Here is a 20585-nt window from a genome sequence, read left to right on the forward strand (position 1 = left end):
ATGCAAAGTTATTCAATATGCCAGAACTGGCTCTAAGCTGAAGGCCATCCAACTGGTGTATTAGATAACACTGGTCAGATGGTAGAGAGGATGTGGCCTTGAACATACAACTGACCTAATTCATTTGAATTTGGGCATTTGAGACTGAATCTTGAGGGTGAAAGTAGTTTTAAAGTCAGAATACAGCTCTCTGACAATGCATTAAAGTTTATTTAAATTTAAATTTATTTTAAATTGAATTTAAAATTACTACATAGTTTTACTCTGGATAAACCATCCTGAGGGGAACAGTATTTCTGGTGCAGGAGAAGGAACAAAACTCTGTGAATGCTAAAGTGTTCAAAATGCTGAAATCTGTGAGTGGTGATTGTATGTGTGGTAGAGAATTTTGCCCCTACTTTGTAACTGCCTAAAGAATTGTCCTGTATCTTTGCAGGAGAGTAGTAGACCACTTTATTCCCTTTCAAAGATGGAATGCAATCATCAACAATGGGAAAGTCATACATCACTGACCTTTGCTAGTAGTAGGCCAAATCATTTAACAGCATGACATTCAGCCCAATGGCACCCTGCCATATTAGGCTAGTCAGTCCTCCTCATTCCAGGAACCAAAATGACCAGGTACTGATAAACTTAATAATCTACTTATAGTAATAATGACTTTGTAGGGATAATCATTACCTGTAAATTGATTTCTGACATTATATTGACATTTTTCATCTTTGTTTTTTTTATTGATGTGTTTGTATAATAAACAATTTTTCTTGAGCAATAAATTCCCATTAAAATATGTTTTTAAGTTTACAAAATGTTTTTTTCATCTACATTAAAAGCAGCCCATCTTTGAGAAACACTATGGATTTGAAAACAAAAGCACAGAGGTTAATTTATAGCAGTATTTAGACAAATTAATCGGTCCTTTACTTGCAGTATTTTAGACTGATTTGTAACTGTGGATGTTCAGAATGAGATCTTTGCTATTTATTTGTAAATCACATCATTATTTTTCCAACTCAAAATAATGGAATTATCAGTTGATCATCAAGGCAGTTTTTTCATTTAGCTGTGATTAGGAGGGCAGAAAAGTTCAACAAAGCTTGCACTTCCCAGATGGATTATCTTACTTAGAAAGTTTGGAACAAAAAGTATTGTCTACCATTATATACCTAGCTGTCCTTGCCCTAGGAAGCAAGCAAACAAAGGGGAAGACACAGATGATCAAAGAGTATTCCAAATAATTTACTGAGGTTAATTAAACTTGCTGTAAATCATCAAACACTACATTAAGGAATAAACATTCAACCGTGACAGGGCCAATCCTAGAGAGGTCATTAAGGTTGCCCCCATAGGAATGGACCACAGCATAAATACAAGAAGGATCAGCAGAAGAGAGAGAGAGAACTGGAACCAGAGAGGTGGGAGAGCTCCTTTTTCTGAAAGCTGAACAGAGGCCCACATTCTGAGAATTGTTACTAGAGTGCTTGCTTTCTTCTTTATTTTAGGAAATTCTGATTTCCTATATTATGGAATCCTCAGGCTAAAAACATATTATCATTGTTAATATACAGTATATTTCTTTGTTTTGTGTACATTTTGGCTTGATTATTATTACATTAGAACTACACTGAAGAACAATATATAATTTTAAACTGTATAATTGTATGACACCTGTTAGATGTCAGGTTTTAAGAAAGCCTCTTTTCAAATTATATGAAAGGTTCCTTGATATGCAGACATCATTTTTAATAAATATTGTTTGGTCTGTAAATAAAATTGAAATGCTTCTTTCTTTTAGTCACCCCTTACAGTTGTTTTAGGGCTAAAAGACATATGGTGCCATAGAAAGTTTCCACCTCCTTGAATTTTTTCACATTTTATTGTGTCAGTACCTCTAAAAGAGTTTTGCATATTTAAATTAGGACTTTTTTCCTCTTATCTGCACACCTTACTGCACATTTCTAAGGGGAAAACCGTTTTCATTGGGGAAATATGTATATTAAAAATACAAAACTGAAGTATCATAATTAGACACATCTCCATCGCCCTGGGTTAGTAATTGGTGGAAGGACTTTTGGCTGCAATTACAGTTGTGAGTCTGTTGTAGGTTTCTACCAACTTTACACACCTAGAACTGGCCATATTTGACTATTCTTCTTTAAAGAACTATTCACGCTCCATCAAGTTTCTTGGTGAGTGTTCGTGGACATCAATCTACATGTCCTGCCACAAATTCTTAACAGATTTAGGCAAGGGCCCCAACTGGCCTACTCAAGGATGTTTAACTTTTTTCTCCTTAGCCACTTCAGTGTAGCCTTTGGCTGTGCGCTTCGGGTTGTTATCATGTTAAAAGGTGAAATTCTATTCCAGTTTGAGATTTTGTACCATCCTATCTGCTATTCCCAGTGAACCTGGAAAAAGATCCCACTGATTTAATGACGTGCACATACTGTATGTATAGCAGAATGCTGAGCCTATATCCTCTTGCAGTCATTTTCTCCAAAACTTCCAAAAAGTGAGATACTAGGAAACTTAAAAATAGTAATTTCAAACCCAGATTCAACTGCTCTCGGAAACTAAAAAAAAAAACATTAGAACACTTATTATGGATATTTAAAAACATTTCTGAAAAGGTAATGTTAGGGATATCTTCAGGACCCCATGCAGGTAACACGAGAGATATACCAAGGCAAACAAATCCAGAGTATTAGGCGCAAAGAAGGTCGAGTGGTCGTAGCAAGGTCGAGGTTAACAAAGTCGGCTGAGAAAGTTATCAACCGGTTGTTGAGACCGGCGAGAGCTCAGGAGGTGGAATGTTTCCTAATACTGAGCGCGAAACGACGCGAGAGGAGGGTTTAAGTAGTGAAGGAAGGGGTGTGGTATGGTGATTAAATAATAGGAGTTGAATTAGTGCCAGCTGAATCCGTAACAGGTATAGTAAATATAAAAGAATATTTGTCTAAATTCAGGAAAATATAAATATAACACATTTAATAAAAAAGTTATTTCTGGCTTATCTTGCAGTTCTGCCTGCATAGTGCCTTGTTTCTAACTCCCTCTTTTATATCGGTTTATGTTAATATGCAAATCACCAATGTTTCAATATATTTTATAATCTCCTGCTTTCATATTAAGGTTTGGATAATACAGGAGCTCCCTAAATATATAACATAATATTTTACTTTAATACGTTTTTATTTCAGTATCCATTTCCATTACACTAGTGTAAACAAGACAACTGTGCAATGGTCTTAGACATCTTAGATACAATAAGGAGTTTACTCTACAGGTAGTTCTCTATTTACGCACTCTTAATTTGCACTTTTATGTTTAATGCACCCCAAGAATATCTATGTATAACAAAATAATTAACCACCAACAGACAGCCTGAAAGAGTATTCAAGATAATATAAACTGTGCATACAGACAGTACCAGTTGCCTTCGGAAGGAATTGAATCACTGTTCATCCCATTATCTAAAACTTTCTGTGCTAAATAAGTATAATTTGTGATACTCTCCGCCTTGTATTTTTATCTTAAAAAACTAAAACAACATAAAAAAACTGTAAAATAATGTAGCTACTGAATAAAAAAACTTGACATTCGATTCTAATAATTTCTCAATAAAACTTGTTAATTCTTAAAAAGCAACATTGTTAATACTGTAGCGTTTGCAGGTTCTTTTCAGAACAAGGACGAGTGGAGACGCAATTAACAAGCATTAACTTTATTCGTTTTCAACCACACAAAACCAAACACAGGATCTACACACACATGAGGAGACTGACAGGGCACGTACACATATTTAGGGTGGTAATTACCTAACAACACACTACACTTTTACAGGACTACACAGGGCACTAGAATTACTAGGACATTATTTACACAGGTAGGGTCAGCCGCTGGTCATCGTGCTGACCCTCAGACTCTCCCCGGCTACCACTCCCAGCATGCCCAGCGGTACTACGAGCGCCTAGGGGCGCTTCCTCCTCACCACCAGGCGAGGGCGTTACACTGCCCCCACCTGAAGCGTCTGGCGTCTCGCCGACGTCGAACACCCCCCTCAGGCTGTACTCGTATTCGGCCAACTGCTGCGGAACCCTGCGTGAGCAGCCGCTGTGCCGCGGTGACGGCTGGCGACCCACGGACGCCCCACTATCGGCCGGCTCCAGCCCCGGCTGCTCCTCTAGAGCCTCCCCACACGGCTCCTCCTCCCGGGCCCGGTAGGGGGCCAGGCGGTCTCGGTGCAGGACCACCACTCTCCCCCGTGTTCGCAACCGGACACGGTAGCAGACCTCGCCCACCACCCCGAGTACCTCAGCGGGCCCCTCCCACGACGGCGCCAGCTTAGGGCTGAGGCCTTTGCGGCGGCGCGGGTTGTATACCCAAACCGAGTCCCCGGGCTGGAAGGCAGGCCCCCTGCAGCGCAAGTCGTAGTACCGCTTCTGCCGGACCCCCGCCTGTGTCAGGTGGGTCCGTGCAAAGCTGTGCACCCGCTGCATCCGCTGCCGCAGGTCCCACTCGTAGTCTTGTCCAGCCGGCGGTGCCGACCCGTCTCCAGGTGGCGGGCCGAAGACCAGGTCCACCGGTGTTCGCATTTCCCGGCCCAGCATGAGTGAGGCCGGGGTGCACCCGGTGGATTCCTGGACCGCGGTCCTGTACGCCCAGAGCACAAGGGGGAGGTGGCGGTCCCAGTCCCGTTGGTGCCGGGACACCAGGGTAGCCAGCTGGGTGGCGAGCGTCAGATTAAACCGCTCCACCAACCCGTCGCTCTGGGGATGCAGCGGTGTGGTCCGCGTCTTAGTGATCCCCAGGCGCTGGCACACTCTGGCGAAGACCTGGGACTCGAAGTTACGCCCCTGGTCACTGTGTAACTCCTCCGGCACCCCCAGCCTGGCAAACATCCCCTCCAGCAGTGCATCGGCCACCGTGGGGTCACTCTGGTCCGGGAGGGCGTAGGCCTCCGGCCACTTCGTAAAATAATCCATGGCCACCAAGACGTAGCGGTTCCCGGCCTCGGTGCGCGGAAACGGGCCCAAAACGTCCACCCCCACCCGCTCCATAGGAGCCCCCACCTGGTGTTGTTGGAGGGGGGCCCGGGAGCGCTCGGGGGGACCCTTCTGCGCCACGCACACCGCACACGTTCGGCAGTACCGCTCCACGTCCCGGTGGCAAAGACCCCAATAAAAATGGCCTCGGAGACGCTGCAGGGTTTTTTTACCGCCGAAGTGCCCCACGCCCGGCTGGCCGTGCACCGCTCGAAGCACCGCCCCGCGGAGCGACCGAGGCACCACCAGCTGCCACCGTACCTCGCCACTGGAGGGTACCCGCCACCCCCGGCGCAGCACCCCGTCCTTTACCTCCAAGGCCTCCCACAGGGCGCAGAGGGCCTTGACGGACTTTGGGTGCGGGGCGAGCTCCTCTCGCTTAGGCCGCACTCCTGCTGCCCTCCAGCGGAGCACCGGCCCCACGTCAGGATCAGCTGCCTGACGCTGCGCCAGGTCTGGCAGGCTCACCCCCAGCGGCCCCTCCCGGGCCGTGGCCGCGGTGCTCACCCCCGCCACGGTGCGGACAGCCTCCTCACCCTGCTCCCGCCGGGCGCAGTGGTGGCAGTCCGCGGCCTCGCAGGGGCGCCGTGAGAGAGCATCAGCATTGAGATGGCGAGACCCCGCACGGTGCACGACAGTGAAGTCGTACTCCTGCAGGATCTCTATCCATCGCGCCATCTGCCCCTCCGGCTCCTTAAAGTGGAGCAGCCAGGTGAGGGACGCATGGTCGGTCCTCAGCCGGAACCGGGTCCCGAACAGGTACGGCCTGAAGTGGTGGACCGCCGCCATCACCGCCAGCAGCTCGCGACGGGTCACGCAGTAGTTCCGCTCAGGCCTAGTCAAAGCCCGACTATAGTATGCCACTACGTGCTCCCCATCCGGCCCCTCCTGCGCCAACAGCGCGCCCACCCCCGAGTCACTCGCGTCGGTATCGAGAACATACGGCAACCGCGGGTCGGGGTAGGCTAGCACGGGGGTCCCCACCAGAGCTTCACGCAACCGGCCGAAGGCAGTCTCACAGCCCGTGTCCCAGTCAAAATGGCGGCCCTTGTCGGTGAGGCGGTGCAGCGGGGCAGCGATGCTGGCAAAGTCCCGGACGAACCTCCGGTAGTACGAGGCCAACCCCAGAAAGCTGCGCAGCTCCGCGACGGTGCGTGGAGTCGGCCAGCCCCTCACTGCGGCGACCTTACCTGGGTCCGTAGCCACCCCTCGCGGTCCAACAACATGTCCCAGGAAGGTCACCTCCCGCCACAGGAGCTCGCACTTGCGGGGGTTGAGCCTCAGGCCAGCACGGCGGATGCAGGCCAGCACCGCCTGGAGGTTTGTCAAGGCCTGGTCGAAGCCCCGGGCATGAACCAGCAGATCGTCCAGGTACAGCACACACTGGTTCCGCGGGACAGATGCCAGCACCCTCTCCATCAGCCTCTCGAACGTCGCCGGGGCATTGCACAGGCCAAAAGGCATGACAGTAAACTGCCAGAGGCCCTGGCCGATAGAAAAGGCCGTCTTCGGGCGAGCATCGGGAGCAAGCGGTACCTGCCAGTAGCCGCAGCGGAGGTCCAGGGAGCTGAACCAGGTCGACCCGGTGATGTAGTCTAGGGCGTCATCTATCCTCGGCAGGGGGTAGGAATCTTTCCGGGTGACCTCGTTCAGCTTGCGGTAGTTGACGCAGAACCTCCACGAGCCGTCTTTTTTTTTGACCAGTACAGCTGGCGCCGACCACGGGCTCGCGGAGGGCTCAATCACCCCCGCCGCCGCCGCCACCACTGCCTCTTTTTCTCCCGGCTCCGGCAAGCCCGCGTCCCTCGGCCTTCGCCGGGCCTGCCCTCCACCAGGTGAAGTCGCTCCCCCTGCCACACCAACTCCTGCCGGCTCAAGTCCAAACTGGCCCCCACTCGCTGCAGTACGTCCAGCCCCAGAATGCAGTCCTCCTGGATGGGTGCGAGGTAGCAGGGGTGGCGCACCGTCGCTGCACCTAGACGGAAGGCAAGCACCTGTTTCCCCCGGACTGCAGCGAGCTGTCCCGTCACGGTCCTTAGCCGCAGGCTGGAGGCCTCCCATCCTGGGGGGTTGGTGCCCTCGGTGTCGGGGAGGACGCCCGGCCGGAGTAGGGTTACCGATGAACCGGTGTCGAGTAGGGCCAGGCAGGGTTGGTCCTCGATTTTGCAGTGGAGGTACAGGCCCCGGCTACAGCCGACTCGCCCCACGGTGGCGTGAGGAGCGCCGGTCTTAACAGTGTTCTCCAGAGCAGGGGTTGAGGTGTTCGAGGGGCGGCCTTCCCCACGCTGAGCCGCCCCGTTCCCGTTTCCCGACGCCGATCGAGGAGTGCGAGGTTCGGGTGCCCGGCAGAACCGGGCTCGGTGTCCCCTCTTCCCGCAGCGGTTGCAAATCAGCGTGCGGGGCTGTTCCGCGGGGGTCGCTGCCCGGGCTGGCTCCTCTTCCCCCTCGCTGGATCCCTCCGTCGCCGTCTCGGTCAGCCAGCAGGGCGCACTGCGTCTGCTGGCGCTTCCAGCCACCCCGAACACGGCCTCAGCCCGTGTAGCAAGGGCCAAGGCCTGCTCCAGCGATGTTGGCGCGGCCAGCTGTACGTGGCGCCGCAGCTCCTCGGGTGAGAGGGCCTTGAGAAAAGCCTGGAGAGCCATCTCCCGCTGCGCCTCCCAGGGGAAAGTTGGGTATCCTCGGCGGGCGAGGAACGCGACATCAGCGGCAACCGGGCCCAGTCGCTCTCCTGGTTGGCGCCGCCGAAGGGCCAGCCTCTCCCGCATCAAGTCCAGCACCTCCTCCACACCGAAGCGCAGCTGGAGAGCCGCTGCCAGCGCCGTGTATTCGCCTCTGTCCTCCTCCGGGACGTCCAGCGCCGCCACCAGGTGGCCGACCATCTCCGCCCGGCTCCAGCCATTCGTCCGGGCCGCGAGCTGGAACTGCGCCTCGTAGATTTCCCACGGCGCTTCCCCATTGTAGCGACCTGGTCTCACCCGGGTGTGGGAATCGCTGATCGGTTCCAGCACGGAGAGTATCCTCTATCTGGGGTGCTCACTAACCAGGAGTAGCGGCCGGTCGCCCCAATTCTACCGGCAGGACTACTATTGAATAGCCCTGGTAAGGGCTGCGGCTACCTGTCGCACCCAGGAGTTGCTCAGGCTTCCTATGTGCGCTGCCGATGGGTTCTGTTTCTTCCAGCGTCAGCCGGCGCTTAATAGAATCGGGTACTGTCTACCACGAGTTGTCCATTCTGCCCGCTTCCGACACCAATGTAGCGTTTGCAGGTTCTTTTCAGAACAAAGACGAGTGGAGACGCAATTAACAAACAAGCATTAGCTTAATTCGTTTTCAACCACAGGATCTACACACACATGAGGAGACTGACGGAGCACGTACACATATTTAGGGTGGTAATTACCTAACAACACACTACACTTTTACAGGACTACACAGGGCACTAGAATTACTAGGACATTATTTACACAGGTAGGGTCAGCCGCTGGTCATCGTGCTGACCCTCAGACTCTCCCCGGCTACCACTCCCAGCATGCCCAGCGGTACTACGAGCGCCTAGGGGCGCTTCCTCCTCACCACCAGGCGAGGGCGTTACAATACTCAATAAACAAAAGGATTAAGCAAAACAGCCTACAAGTAATAATCAGCCAAAAACATAAATAATGAATAACATATTTGTTTTTTTAATGAACAGCCTTTAAAATAAACTGTATTTAAAAGGCTCATAGAGAGTAAAAGGATCAAAATTACACTGCGCAGTTCAGAGGCGTCTCTACGCCACAACCAGCGGTCTTCCCGTTACAATTTACATTCATTTGTTAAAAAATTACAAATGTCTGGTTTAAATTACTTTTAGCTCACCCGCATAAACAACTTAGTTCTTTAAATACGTAGACTTGTTTTTATTTAGGAGTTCAACCTGCTGGTTATGGAGATGGAACGCATCCCTTTTTACATACAGTACATTCTTATAGGAAATAAGCTTTAATTTACGTGTTTAGAGTTACGTGGCGTCTTTCAGGAATGCATCTGTATAACTATTATGTGTATTACCAGCATCAACAATTTACTTCAAAGCCTCTATTCGTTTTTTTTCTTAAAAAAAAACCTTTTTAAACAGCTTTGTTTACATCTGAATAAACCAAGCTGATAAGCAATATTACATTAGGCAATATTTAACTCACAACAACCATCACCAGTATCTTCAAAAAGTTGATCTGACAATATGAAGGTTTATAGTAACATTTGTTAATCAATGACTCATCGGGTGTTGTTAGTCTTTAAGCTTATGTGTTCCTTTGTACAGTATGCTGTACATCCATAAAGCTAAAAAGTTACTTTTTGCATTACAAGAAATAGATCCATAGAATAAGATTAATAGAATTAATTTAGCATAAAACAAAATGAAACTTCAGGAAACCTAAGAAAGTTTGCCATAGAATTGTATTCCAGCATAAAGAAGAAAAAATACTGAGTGAAAAAAATGCAAACAATGCAAATTGTCTAAGGTTTCTGAGCTGCAGTATGTATTGTATATGATATATAGTTTATTATAAATATAATTAAATGTGGATGGGCAATTAAACTTTGTAGTAAAATGTACTCCCAGAATGTAGATCATGGTATTAATACAACATCCTCATATTTTCATAAAATATTTTTTCCTATTTATATTATATGAATTTTGAATTAATCTGAGAAAAGTGAATCTCTTTTGTTTTTAGAAATGAAATACTAAATTACATTCGTTTTAATGCTAACTCCTGCTCTCCTGCTGTGTTTATTATTTTCTTTAAAGCTTACCCTTATTAGAGATACTGTGTCCTTTTGGAGAATTCTTTCTTCTATATTTGTACCACTGTTTTTTGGCTGGTTTTTAACTTTCTATCTTCATTACTTAAAAGGGAAAGATTTCATTTTTTTCTTTGAGTGGCGTGGGAAGTTTCTGCAAACATTGTTAACTGCCTCAAGACAGGAAAACAAAACATTAAGAAACTGAAAAAGCATGACCAAGTATTTAGCACTGTGACATTTATTGTTTTTGAGTGTGTAGAAGAAGCAGTACTGTAACTGCATTTAATTTTATATTGGTTTCTAGACATGCTATGCCTGTATATTCTCTCAGTTTACTGTATTATATGTTTTCCCATTTTTAACAATGTGTTGAGATTTGTTTTTGTTACTTATGCAAAAGGTTGTCATTGCAAATTTGACATTGTTTCACAACTAACCGAGAAGAAAAAATCAGACTACATTTAATTACAAATGTCTCAAAGTAGGCATATCTGAAAGATTGTGCATGAGAGGAAGTCATTCAGCCCTTCCTGAAGAGTTTAAATTGAGGAATACAATGTTAAAATTGCACGGTGCGCTAGCTAAACCTCATTGTGCATGGTTTCAGTTGCAAAACTACAGGAAAACTATTGATGCTTTCAAATCAGTATATAACCAAGAGCAACCACATAATTCCTTAAAGCAAGGTCTCTCTCTGATAGGCTAAAAGCATTACATATTTTTAACGTTCAGCAGAGCAGACTATTCAATTAATTCAAACTGATTCAATTAATTCAAGTATTCAAAATCCACAAAGGCTTTAAAATTTGTCAACCCAACAAACTTTACTAAAATCAACAGTGAAACACAAATCAAAGGCCTCAAGAGGAAACTACAGGAAAGCAAATGTAAAACAGAGAATGGGAGGAATTTTTTATACAAAGGTCTGTGTAGGCTGGAACAAGTTTTCTAACCATGTTTTTTTAATCTGATTCCCTGACTTCTGTCATGAAATGAGTGGATGAGAGCCTTGTATTAATTACAGTAGCTTCTAGTAACCAAATGAGCTAGATAGGCCAAATGACCACCTCTTATATGTAACCTTTCTTATGTCCCTTCTTCTATTGCTAGCAGTTAACTGAAGCAAGAGCTTTCTCAATCTACACTTTTGAAGGATCCACAAAAAAAGTTGTACAGACTGATTAGGTAGTTTATCCCTTTTATGAAAAGCAAAAACATCTGAATTTAATCCCAAAATAGCACTGCTTGCATTTCCTTCTTCTGCCTGAAGTAGTCTTTCTGGATATAATTTCTCATGTCCTTAAATGAATTTTAACACCTGAATCAAGACTGGAAAAGGTCTTGTGAATTGTTTACGAAGGATAAAGTTTAAAAGTCAATGTTGCATATCAAAGGACACCATAATACGGTATATTCCAAATGGATAACAAAAAGTGTTGCTCAATCCACAGAGTTTGAAGATTCTAAACTTTTATTTAATATCTACACTAAAAGCGCTAAGAAATATACTCATTACAGTGTTTGAATTTTCAAAAAAGTACAGCCAAAGGGGCTGGTATTAAGACAGTACATGTATGCACTGATGCACAGTGGCATTGATACCCTTGAATGGGAGGAACAAAATGAACAAAATGCCAAAATCACTTGGCATGGTGTGTAGCCTCACAACTGAACTCAGAAGTGGAATATTAGTGATGTTGGAAAGAAGAATTCCACTACCCATGCAACAGCATGACCCATTGCTAAAGACTATGATCGTCGACTGTAGAATCAGGCTTCACATTCATCTGAAGACTCAGACTGAGCCTGATATAATTATGCTTGACTCTGTGGGCCGACAGAAAACCTTCAGTTATAAGAATGGATGCACAATACAGGTTTCAACTCTTTCCAAAGATTGTTAATAAGATATAAATCAGGACTTTGCTTGGGCCACTCAAGGACATTCACTTTCTTAGTTTTATGCCACACTAGTACAGTTTTGGATCATTGTCATACTGAAAGGTCAATGTGATTTGTGAGTATGTAGCAGACTTAAATAGGTTCTCCACTACTATTTGTCTGTACTCTATTTTATGTATTTCTCCTTTTTAATTCAGGCAAGCTTTCTCTTCCCTTCTAAGGAGGAGCGTCCCTACAGCATGATGCTGCAGCCACTAAACTGGTAGGGATGTAGGGATGGGGTTGACAGGGTGAGGCACTGTATTGTTTTTGTGCCAGATACAGTGTTATGCATTTGCACAAATCAGTTCCGGTTTTGTATCTCTTGAACATAAAACCTTTTGCCACATGTTTGCAGTATCACTTTAAATGCTTTGTGGCAAACTATCTATGGGATTTGAAATGGGTGTGCCACTCTGCCTTACAGACCCACTTTGTGGGATGACCAGGGTATTGTTGACTGATGTAGTTCAGGTGGGTGGCTTTGTCACTATGCATAGGCTGCAAAGGAACAATAGGTTTATTCTGTGCTGAAAAGAGAAGAAAGAAAACAAGAAAACTCACACCTGAAGAAGGCTCCACAGCCGAAATGTTGTGTTTTCTTTCTTCTCTTTTCAGCATGGAATAACCTATTAATTGTTGACTGATGCACATTTCCTCTCATCTCAGCTACTGATCTCTCTCGCTCTTTCAAAGTTAGCATTGGTCTCAGAGTGGTATTCCTCTCCAGTTTCCTCCTTACCTGGCTGCTCAGTTTGGAGGGACGGCTCTTTCTTGATAAGTGAGTAAACTGTGCTCACAGGGATATTCAGAGACTGATATATTTTTGTACTGTACATATGGGGGAAAGAAATGTGACCAAATGCACCTCATACTAAAGCTAAAGTAATTATCTCGCAAATAACAGTTAACATCCGTAAATAATTACTTTGTGAGGAATGCAGCTTTGCCCCTCCTGGGATTCAGCCACAGCTATGCAATGGCAACACAGTACAACAATTGACTCCCAGAAAATGCAGAATTCTGCCCCACCAAAATACCGGCTCCCCTACTGCAACAGAATTCAGTGTAATCCAGGTTTGTAAAGGGTGATGTCACCTTCTGTTACAGGCTACATGTGAATCATCCTTGTTACAAAAATGGTGACAGTTTCAGGTCTCCAACAAGAGATGGCACCACTTCATTCTGAAATATAACATTTAGATTTAAATCAAAAGCTGAGTAAGTTGGAGAGCTGTATTTGTCGCCTAAAGGAGCCTCACAGGAACATTAATCACTATAAGTCGGCCACCCTCCTTTCCTGCTGAATAATGAACATCCCTTTCAGGAAAACCGACCTTTGTGTCCTGAAGGAAATAGTTCAACAATACAGGACTTGCTCTGATGCAAAAACACACCAAAACAATTATTTTGACTTCAGAAAGACACTCCCAATCATTCAAACAAAATTTCTACCATTTTCTCCTTATAAACAATTAACAGCAAATGTATATTATGCAAGAAAAGAAATAAATCTCTACCATTTAAATTACTAAAGTTTTATATGTTAGAAATGTATTATACTACATAATCAGTTTAATTCTTAATATTTGATATGCTATGAGTAAATATGCATTGTTGTTTCCAGTGCAAGAGTTTCACTAAAATCATCAAATCAATTTAGGTTACAAATAGAGAACATTTGGTTAAAATGAGAGCAGACTATTTGGCTTCTTAGCCTTTAGATAGTTAATTTTTCCATAGAGCTCGTCCAGCTATTTATTAAAAGAAACCTGGGTACTTCAACAACATGACTGGGTAGCTTGTTCCATACTCCCACAACCCTTGGGGTAAAGAAGAGCCTCCTGTTCTCGATTTTAAATACACTTCCATGACGTTTCCTTTTGTGTCTTCTGGGTCGTGTTTCACTGTTCATTCTGTAGACATCTGCTGTGTTGACTGTCAGTGAATTTGAGGATTTTGAATCCTTCTATCATGTCACCTCATAGTCTTCTCTCTTCAAGGCTAAAATGTTTCAGTTCCTTCAGCCTGTCAGTGTAGGACTTTCTCTGAACCCCTGGAATGTATTACTCTACTCTGGACTGATTCCAGAGCAGCTACAGTATATCTGTTCTCTAATGTGGTGACCAAAATTACAACACAATATTCTAAACAAATCCTTAATAGATTTTATACAGTTTTAAAATAGCATCCCTTGATATATATTCTCCACCTTTATCTAGAAATCCTGGCATGTTGCTTGCCTTTTCACTTACTTCAGAGTCTTGCCATTGCCCTGCCAATGTGCTGTTGTGCCCTGCAAAAGCGGGTGGTGGCACCATCACTTGTATTGACAACAGTGAAGGACCTCTTGCAGATCTGAAGACTGTGCAGCTGAAGCCTTTCCAATTCTGTCTTTCTCTTCTGAAAAAAGACTGCTGGCAAGCATGCACCATAGACAGTTATTATCCTCTGTAGACACTCCCCCAGAAAGTCTCTGGAACCAAATATTCTTATGAGATACTATGTCCTGTTGGCCACACAGAGATCAGATAGTACTGAAATGTAGAGTACCACAGCATGGCTCTGCTGGACAGCTTTAGTGCACATGTTAAGGAACAAACACTCCTGATAGTAATAACTACAGTACTTGTTGTATGGTCATATACTGTGTTTTACCCAAAAATATTCATTTCAGAATATTCATTTACATGCCCTTTTAATCATTATTAATAGCATTAGTAGTGTTAGCCTTTAATTCTCTAGTTAAAATAGGCTATATTTATTTAATTTATATTTAAAAACCAACCATTTAAATAATTTAAATGATTCTAAATGAGCTCAATGATAAAAAAAGAATCCCCCCCCCAATTAAATTGTACAGATAAGGCAATCCAAAGTGTATTAAAATAAATATGTGTGTGAAAATGAATAGCTCACTGGAGACATAAAACTTGTCTCAGGGAGCTGGACTAAAAAAAAAAACATAAATGTTTTAACTTTGTTTAAGAAGAGAGTATATTGATATCTTTACTCCAGCTTCTGTAAGTGGCAGACCACACCCTTAAATAGTCCCAGGTGTTTAAACCAATTATCATCTATACAATTGAAGTAATTGTTGAGGCATACTGTTAAAACAATAGAAATCACAGAGGGTGTTTTATTTCTAAAACGTAAACAGATTTCTGGAGAAAATATGGATATTAGGAGTACTTTTGCTTTGGCAATGACTGGATCTATAGGTCAAAAGAAAGACAAAACAGCAATAAGAGCGTATCCCTGACATAGTACATTTTAATGATGTTCCCAGGGTTTATATAAAAATAATTAAAACTTGTTACATACTCAATTTGATATTATTCTTTGAGCTATTGTACCCTTAGCCATGAGGACAACTAACCTAGCTTGATCAAATATGTATGTAGAACTGCTAACACTGAAACAAAAACTGTTTAATATAATCAGGCACCATTAAGTAGCACTAATTAAAACTCTTTTCTATCTTGCCAAAGTAGAGAATTATTTATTAGTTGCACTGCAAATACAAAACAAAATGCTCCTCTGCTAACTGCATTATAAGTGCATGATTCACAAACTACACAAAAATACTTGGGTGGACGATTACACTTAAGATTTGTAACGAAATGAATGACAAAAACGTTTTTTCCCCACAGCTACATAGACTAATAACTAATAGACTAATAAAATATTTTTAAAAACTGTGAAGTGCATTAGTTCATTCAACAGAAAGTATAGCTTTCTAAGTCTATTCGGTAAATTTACTACATGTTATGGAATAAATGAGGAGCTGATAATTTGTTACACTTAGTGAAAAGCAGTTTTGAAAATAGACGAACCAAAACTTCCATATTGTGTTTAGCGTTCGAATAATGAAGCCTTATATAAAAGAAAAATAAATAAAAATATAATATCATACTTATTTTGAAAGGAATACAGACACTAATTTCATGCCTTAGTGCTCTATAAATCCAAACATCTGGAACAGAACTCAAAACAACACTTAACAAAACCCATTGTTTTACAAAGACGGAACTCATGTTCAGTGGTTAAACAAAAGACTGAATTAAGCTTCCGTTGAATTTATAGATTAGAATATGAGATTGCGTTTATAAACAGGATGCAGAAGAGGATGCGATGCTTAAGGACGCAAGTGTGTTTTGTTTAATTACTTACACGGCTTTGTCTAGCAGAGCACATGCAGTAAGATATTTGATAACGTAAATTCTTTTTGCAGCCTTTACTTAAATCTGGATGATGGTGCTTTTCTTACTACTTTTGCAGACTTTTCTTTGGAGGTTTAACAGAGTGGACCTTCAGACAGTGGAAATTGTGTGCACGGGAAGCGCCTGCTATACATCACACCTACAAAACGCAACGTTTCACGGCGCGCAAAAGTACTGCAAGGACAACGGGGGCAATTTAGTGACATTGAAGACCAATGAAGAGGCATCGGAGATTCAGTCTGTACTTTCTCGGATTACAGAAGGACATCTGAATTATAACTTTAAAATGTGGATTGGACTAAAATTGGAAAAGGGACATTGTGTTCTTACTGATGAAGTGTTAAAAGGCTTCACTTGGGTATCCGGAGCGGTGGACTCGCAATATTCTAACTGGCAGCAAGAACCACAAGGCACTTGCACAGAAGAACGCTGTGTAGCTATTCATTACACTCTGCATCCCTCGCAGCCTAATAGATTGGAGTGGATAGATCGATCCTGTATAGATGGAGCAGGGTATGTGTGCAAGTTTAATTTTAAAGGCATGTGTAAAGTCCTGCGCCTGGCAGGACCCGGAGAAGTGTTATACACAACACCATTCTTCAACAATCAAATAAGTGAAGATAATGCATTTTTATCTCAGATACCTCATGGGACTCTTGCAACTGTGTCATGTAAAGACGGCAGCCATGCTCAAGCCGTTTGTAAAGAAATGAATGGATTTTTTGGATGGACTTCTCATGGTCCGTTTTGCGATTCGGATAAACAGGGCTGTAAGTTCGAAAACGGGGGTTGTGACCATAAATGCACAGACAACGTTAACGGAGGTGTTCGCTGTGAGTGTAAGGAGGGATACAGTCTCGCCGAGGACAAAGCGACTTGCATCCAAATAGATCATTGCCAGCGATCTCCTTGTGAGTTTCGGTGTGAGCAGACGTTTGAAAGTTTCCGTTGTATATGTCCAGAAGGATTCCAACTCACTGAGAACCAACGAAACTGCAGCGATATTGACGAATGCTCATCCAGTCCGTGCGACCACCTGTGCGTAAATACACAGGGTAGCTTCACTTGCATTTGCAGAGGCGGGTTCGAAATGGTGGACGGGAGATGCCAGGACATAAACGAGTGCGATACCTCTCAATGTTCACAGGGGTGCATTAACACGCAAGGATCTTTCAGTTGTTATTGTATTACGGGCTTTCACCTGTCTGAAGACAAACGCAGCTGCAACGATATTGACGAATGCGTTAACAGCCCTTGTGAGGAAAGATGCGTTAATACGCAGGGAAGCTATGAGTGTTTTTGTAAGGAACATTACAAAATAGCACCCGATGGCAGCACCTGCATTCCGGACAAGACACCAGTACCTACTCCTGAACCTACAGACGACAGGAACAAAAATGTACAGAATCCAACTGTACAGTATAGTGTGGAATCTGCAACAGTGACGGCCGTAGACCCACGTTTATCATCTGAACACAGTTTTACCACAGAAAGTACTGAAAAAGCAAAGACAAGTATTACAACTGAATTGCCGATTACATCCACCGCAATGATCAAAGAGTGCCCTCATTCTAAAGCCCCTAGGAAACCAGATGAGCAAGACGCTGTGCATCATCAGGAGGGTGATAAGGCAAATACGTGGGTACTGGCTTCTGTGATGGGGTCAGTCGCTGCAGTATTGTTTTTGATTGCTGTTGCATCGTCTATTGTGCACTGTCGCCGCAAGTGTGACAGAAAAGCAGACAAAAATGATAGCTCGGCTACAGACAAGTATCACTGGATGTCTTCGGGAAAAGATACACCAACGGAAAATCTGCAGCAACACAAAGATGATGCAGACGCAGACATTAAACACAACACAGATGTTGTTTGACAAAATTTAGCTTGGGCATTTTATGATTTAAGTAAGGTTCTTTTTAACAAACTGGAAAGTATTTGAATTATTATTCGATTCACTTTTTGGAAAGCCAAATGAAATTATAAATGAATAAAATATTTTTGACTTGTAAACAATCTGTCTGTGAGTGATATTTATTAAAATATAGTATTTGCAATGAGTTTATTAGTTAATTTTAGTTTATGATTTGGAGTATCGCAGGCATGAAAGTTGCGTAAAATAATGCAGATTGGCGTTACAATGAAGATAATCTGAAAGCTTATTCATAAAACCTCTGTCCGTTTACTCACTGTTAATTAAGCCCTCTTTAGTTATGTCAATAGAGAGTAAAGGTACTTTTAGATTAACTGTTATTTGCAAGCGGGGACTAGTGACACTGCAATTATAGCACTGCTGTGTTCAATTACTGCCTGGAGTACTTTGTGTGGAGTTTGCACGCTGTCTTCTTGTCCATGAGATTTTTCTCTGGATAATCCTGTTGACTCCCGCAGGTCAAGACAGCTGCTTTGTCAGATGGCGTGTCAAAAAGTCCACACTTGGGGCCTGCAATGGATTAGAGTGTATTCCCGTTTTGCGCCTTGCACAGAGTTAGGCAACAGAAAAACGGTTGCTGAAGATAGATGGATGTTACTCTTAAATTAATTTTACATAAATCACAAATATGAAATAGATTATTACTAAAGGAAATACAATTTCTAACATAAAAAACTTTGAGTAAAATAATTACTCCAAACGACCTACCTTTGGGTGCAAGATAATAGGGTCTTGATCAATAGATTTCCTAAGAATTAGAAGTATAGATTGATATAATTTTCACAATGGTTACAATATATTTTAAAGATGCCAGTGTCACCTGGCAGGATTAATCTCACAACTAGGAAAAGAAAAACAATGTAATTTTATCGTATAATAATTATACATGTTTAAAAGTGTGATTTCTTTATTGCCCAATGTAGGGTAAATCTTGTGGTTTATATTGTGAAAAGACAAGAAAAACCAATTAAACAAGGCTTCCTTTTTTCAATTTGGTCCTGAGATTCAAAAAAGGTGTTTCAGAAAATAAGTTCTGATGCTGGTTACCGTTATCTTTGATTTTAGTATAAGCACTAGATAGTTAGAGATCACCGTACACAATCGATTTACTGTGGTAGAAACAAAAATATTTTTTCCATTTGCTGTTGAGAGTGAATCGATACAAATTACAAACTAGACAATTGACTTTTATCTATTAAGTTATGTTTGGTTTTATGATAATAATAATAACAAACATTCAATGTCCTCCCTATACAACTGTAGGAATAAAGGAACATTGTATTTTGTATCTGTTTTTCAAATGATTGACCTATTCAAATATGGGTGCTCCTTGTTAGTATAAAACTGAAAGAATGCCTATAATTGTCAGTTAATACATGGAACTTTAATTCTATGCAGTTAATTTAAATTCTGACACTACAAAGAGTACTTTCTATACAAAATTAAATTAATTTGGTTTATTTGTAAATGATATTCATATGTACTACACAGGGCATGGCTTGTGTGTCTTTCTTGCTTTTATTTAATCTTGTATTGTCTATTGTTTTACTTTTCTTAATCATTTTCCCAAGATTTTCGATTTGAAAATATAATCCTTTACAAAATTAAGCAATACATTTGTTCATTAATCATTTCAATGAACAATATCACTTGTTTTTAACAATGCACATATAAGCTTCCAGTCTCTTTCACAGGTTTTCTTCTTGATTTTGATAGCACTACCTAACTTCTCTAAATGTTATCTGGATGTGTTGCTAAAAATACAGATTCCTTTACTTAGAATTTAAAAACTAAAAGTAGGTGGTGTACTAATCCAGTTAAATAGGAATCTGTTGTTAGTAAAGGGATTTTAAAAAAATAACTACAGCTTTCTACTTTTTAGTCACATCATTTGGTTTATTTTACCACAATTTTATAATATGTCTTTTATAACATCAATTTGCATTACATTTCATGTAACCTATTCAAAGTGTGTGAAGTGCTACTTAAAAGTGTTGATGTTGAGTCTCTAATTATTAACATTCTATTCTATTAACATTCTATTACTAACAACTATTGTTAGATCTCCAGTCAGAAATCAAGTCTTATGTCTACTCTTAGCGCACTAGATTCCTTGATTTAAATCTAGACATACTGTATATATTTAGTATATACTGTATCTAACTATAAATCCAGTTTTCTAACCACTTTTTCCACTTCAGGGTAACAAGGAATCCAGAGCCTATCCCAGCAAGCAATGGGCAGAACACCCTGGATGTGACACCAGACACTGTCACAGACATGCACAGACTCACACCAATGTCCGTTTTCCTTGAAACTAATTAACCCATCAATGTGGCTTTGGACTGTGAGGAAACTGAAGCAATCCCACATGAACATGTGGAGAACACACAAACTCCACAAAGACAGTTCAACTGAAAATTGAACCCAGAGTTCCAACACTGTAGGGCAGCAATGCTAACCACTGTGCCACCTCTGTATACTGTATATCCATCCAGTTTAAATAACTGCTCAGTCCAAGACAGGTTTGTGATGAGCTGGAGCCTAACCCAGATCAAAAAAGGCACAAGACAGCAAACATCTTGGATAGGATACAAGGCCATCACAGAGCACACACACAAAGGTGGGTGACATTTTAGAGACACCAATTAAGTA

At 42.6% G+C, this 20585-nt stretch overlaps 1 protein-coding gene across 1 annotated transcript; it reads left to right on the forward strand.

The window, feature by feature from the left end:
- Positions 1-15971: 15971 nt before the first annotated feature.
- On the forward strand, positions 15972-20260 carry LOC148839631 (uncharacterized). Its single transcript, XM_088938629.1, has 2 exons — positions 15972-17904; positions 20132-20260. Exon 1 carries the CDS (start codon positions 16029-16031, stop codon positions 17871-17873), a length of 1845 nt encoding a protein of 614 aa, XP_088794755.1. The 5' UTR covers positions 15972-16028; the 3' UTR covers positions 17874-17904; positions 20132-20260.
- The last annotated feature ends 325 nt before the right edge of the window (positions 20261-20585 follow it).

The sequence above is a fragment of the Atractosteus spatula genome, chromosome 2 (genome assembly GCF_055471065.1).
Source record: "Atractosteus spatula isolate fAtrSpa1 chromosome 2, fAtrSpa1.hap1, whole genome shotgun sequence".
In the NCBI taxonomy this organism is placed as follows: Eukaryota; Metazoa; Chordata; class Actinopteri; order Semionotiformes; family Lepisosteidae; genus Atractosteus; species Atractosteus spatula.

Excerpts from the sequence above, each read along its gene's own strand:
- LOC148839631 (XM_088938629.1), top strand. The coding sequence starts at position 16,029 with ATGATGGTGCTTTTCTTACTACTTTTGCAGACTTTTCTTTGGAGGTTT.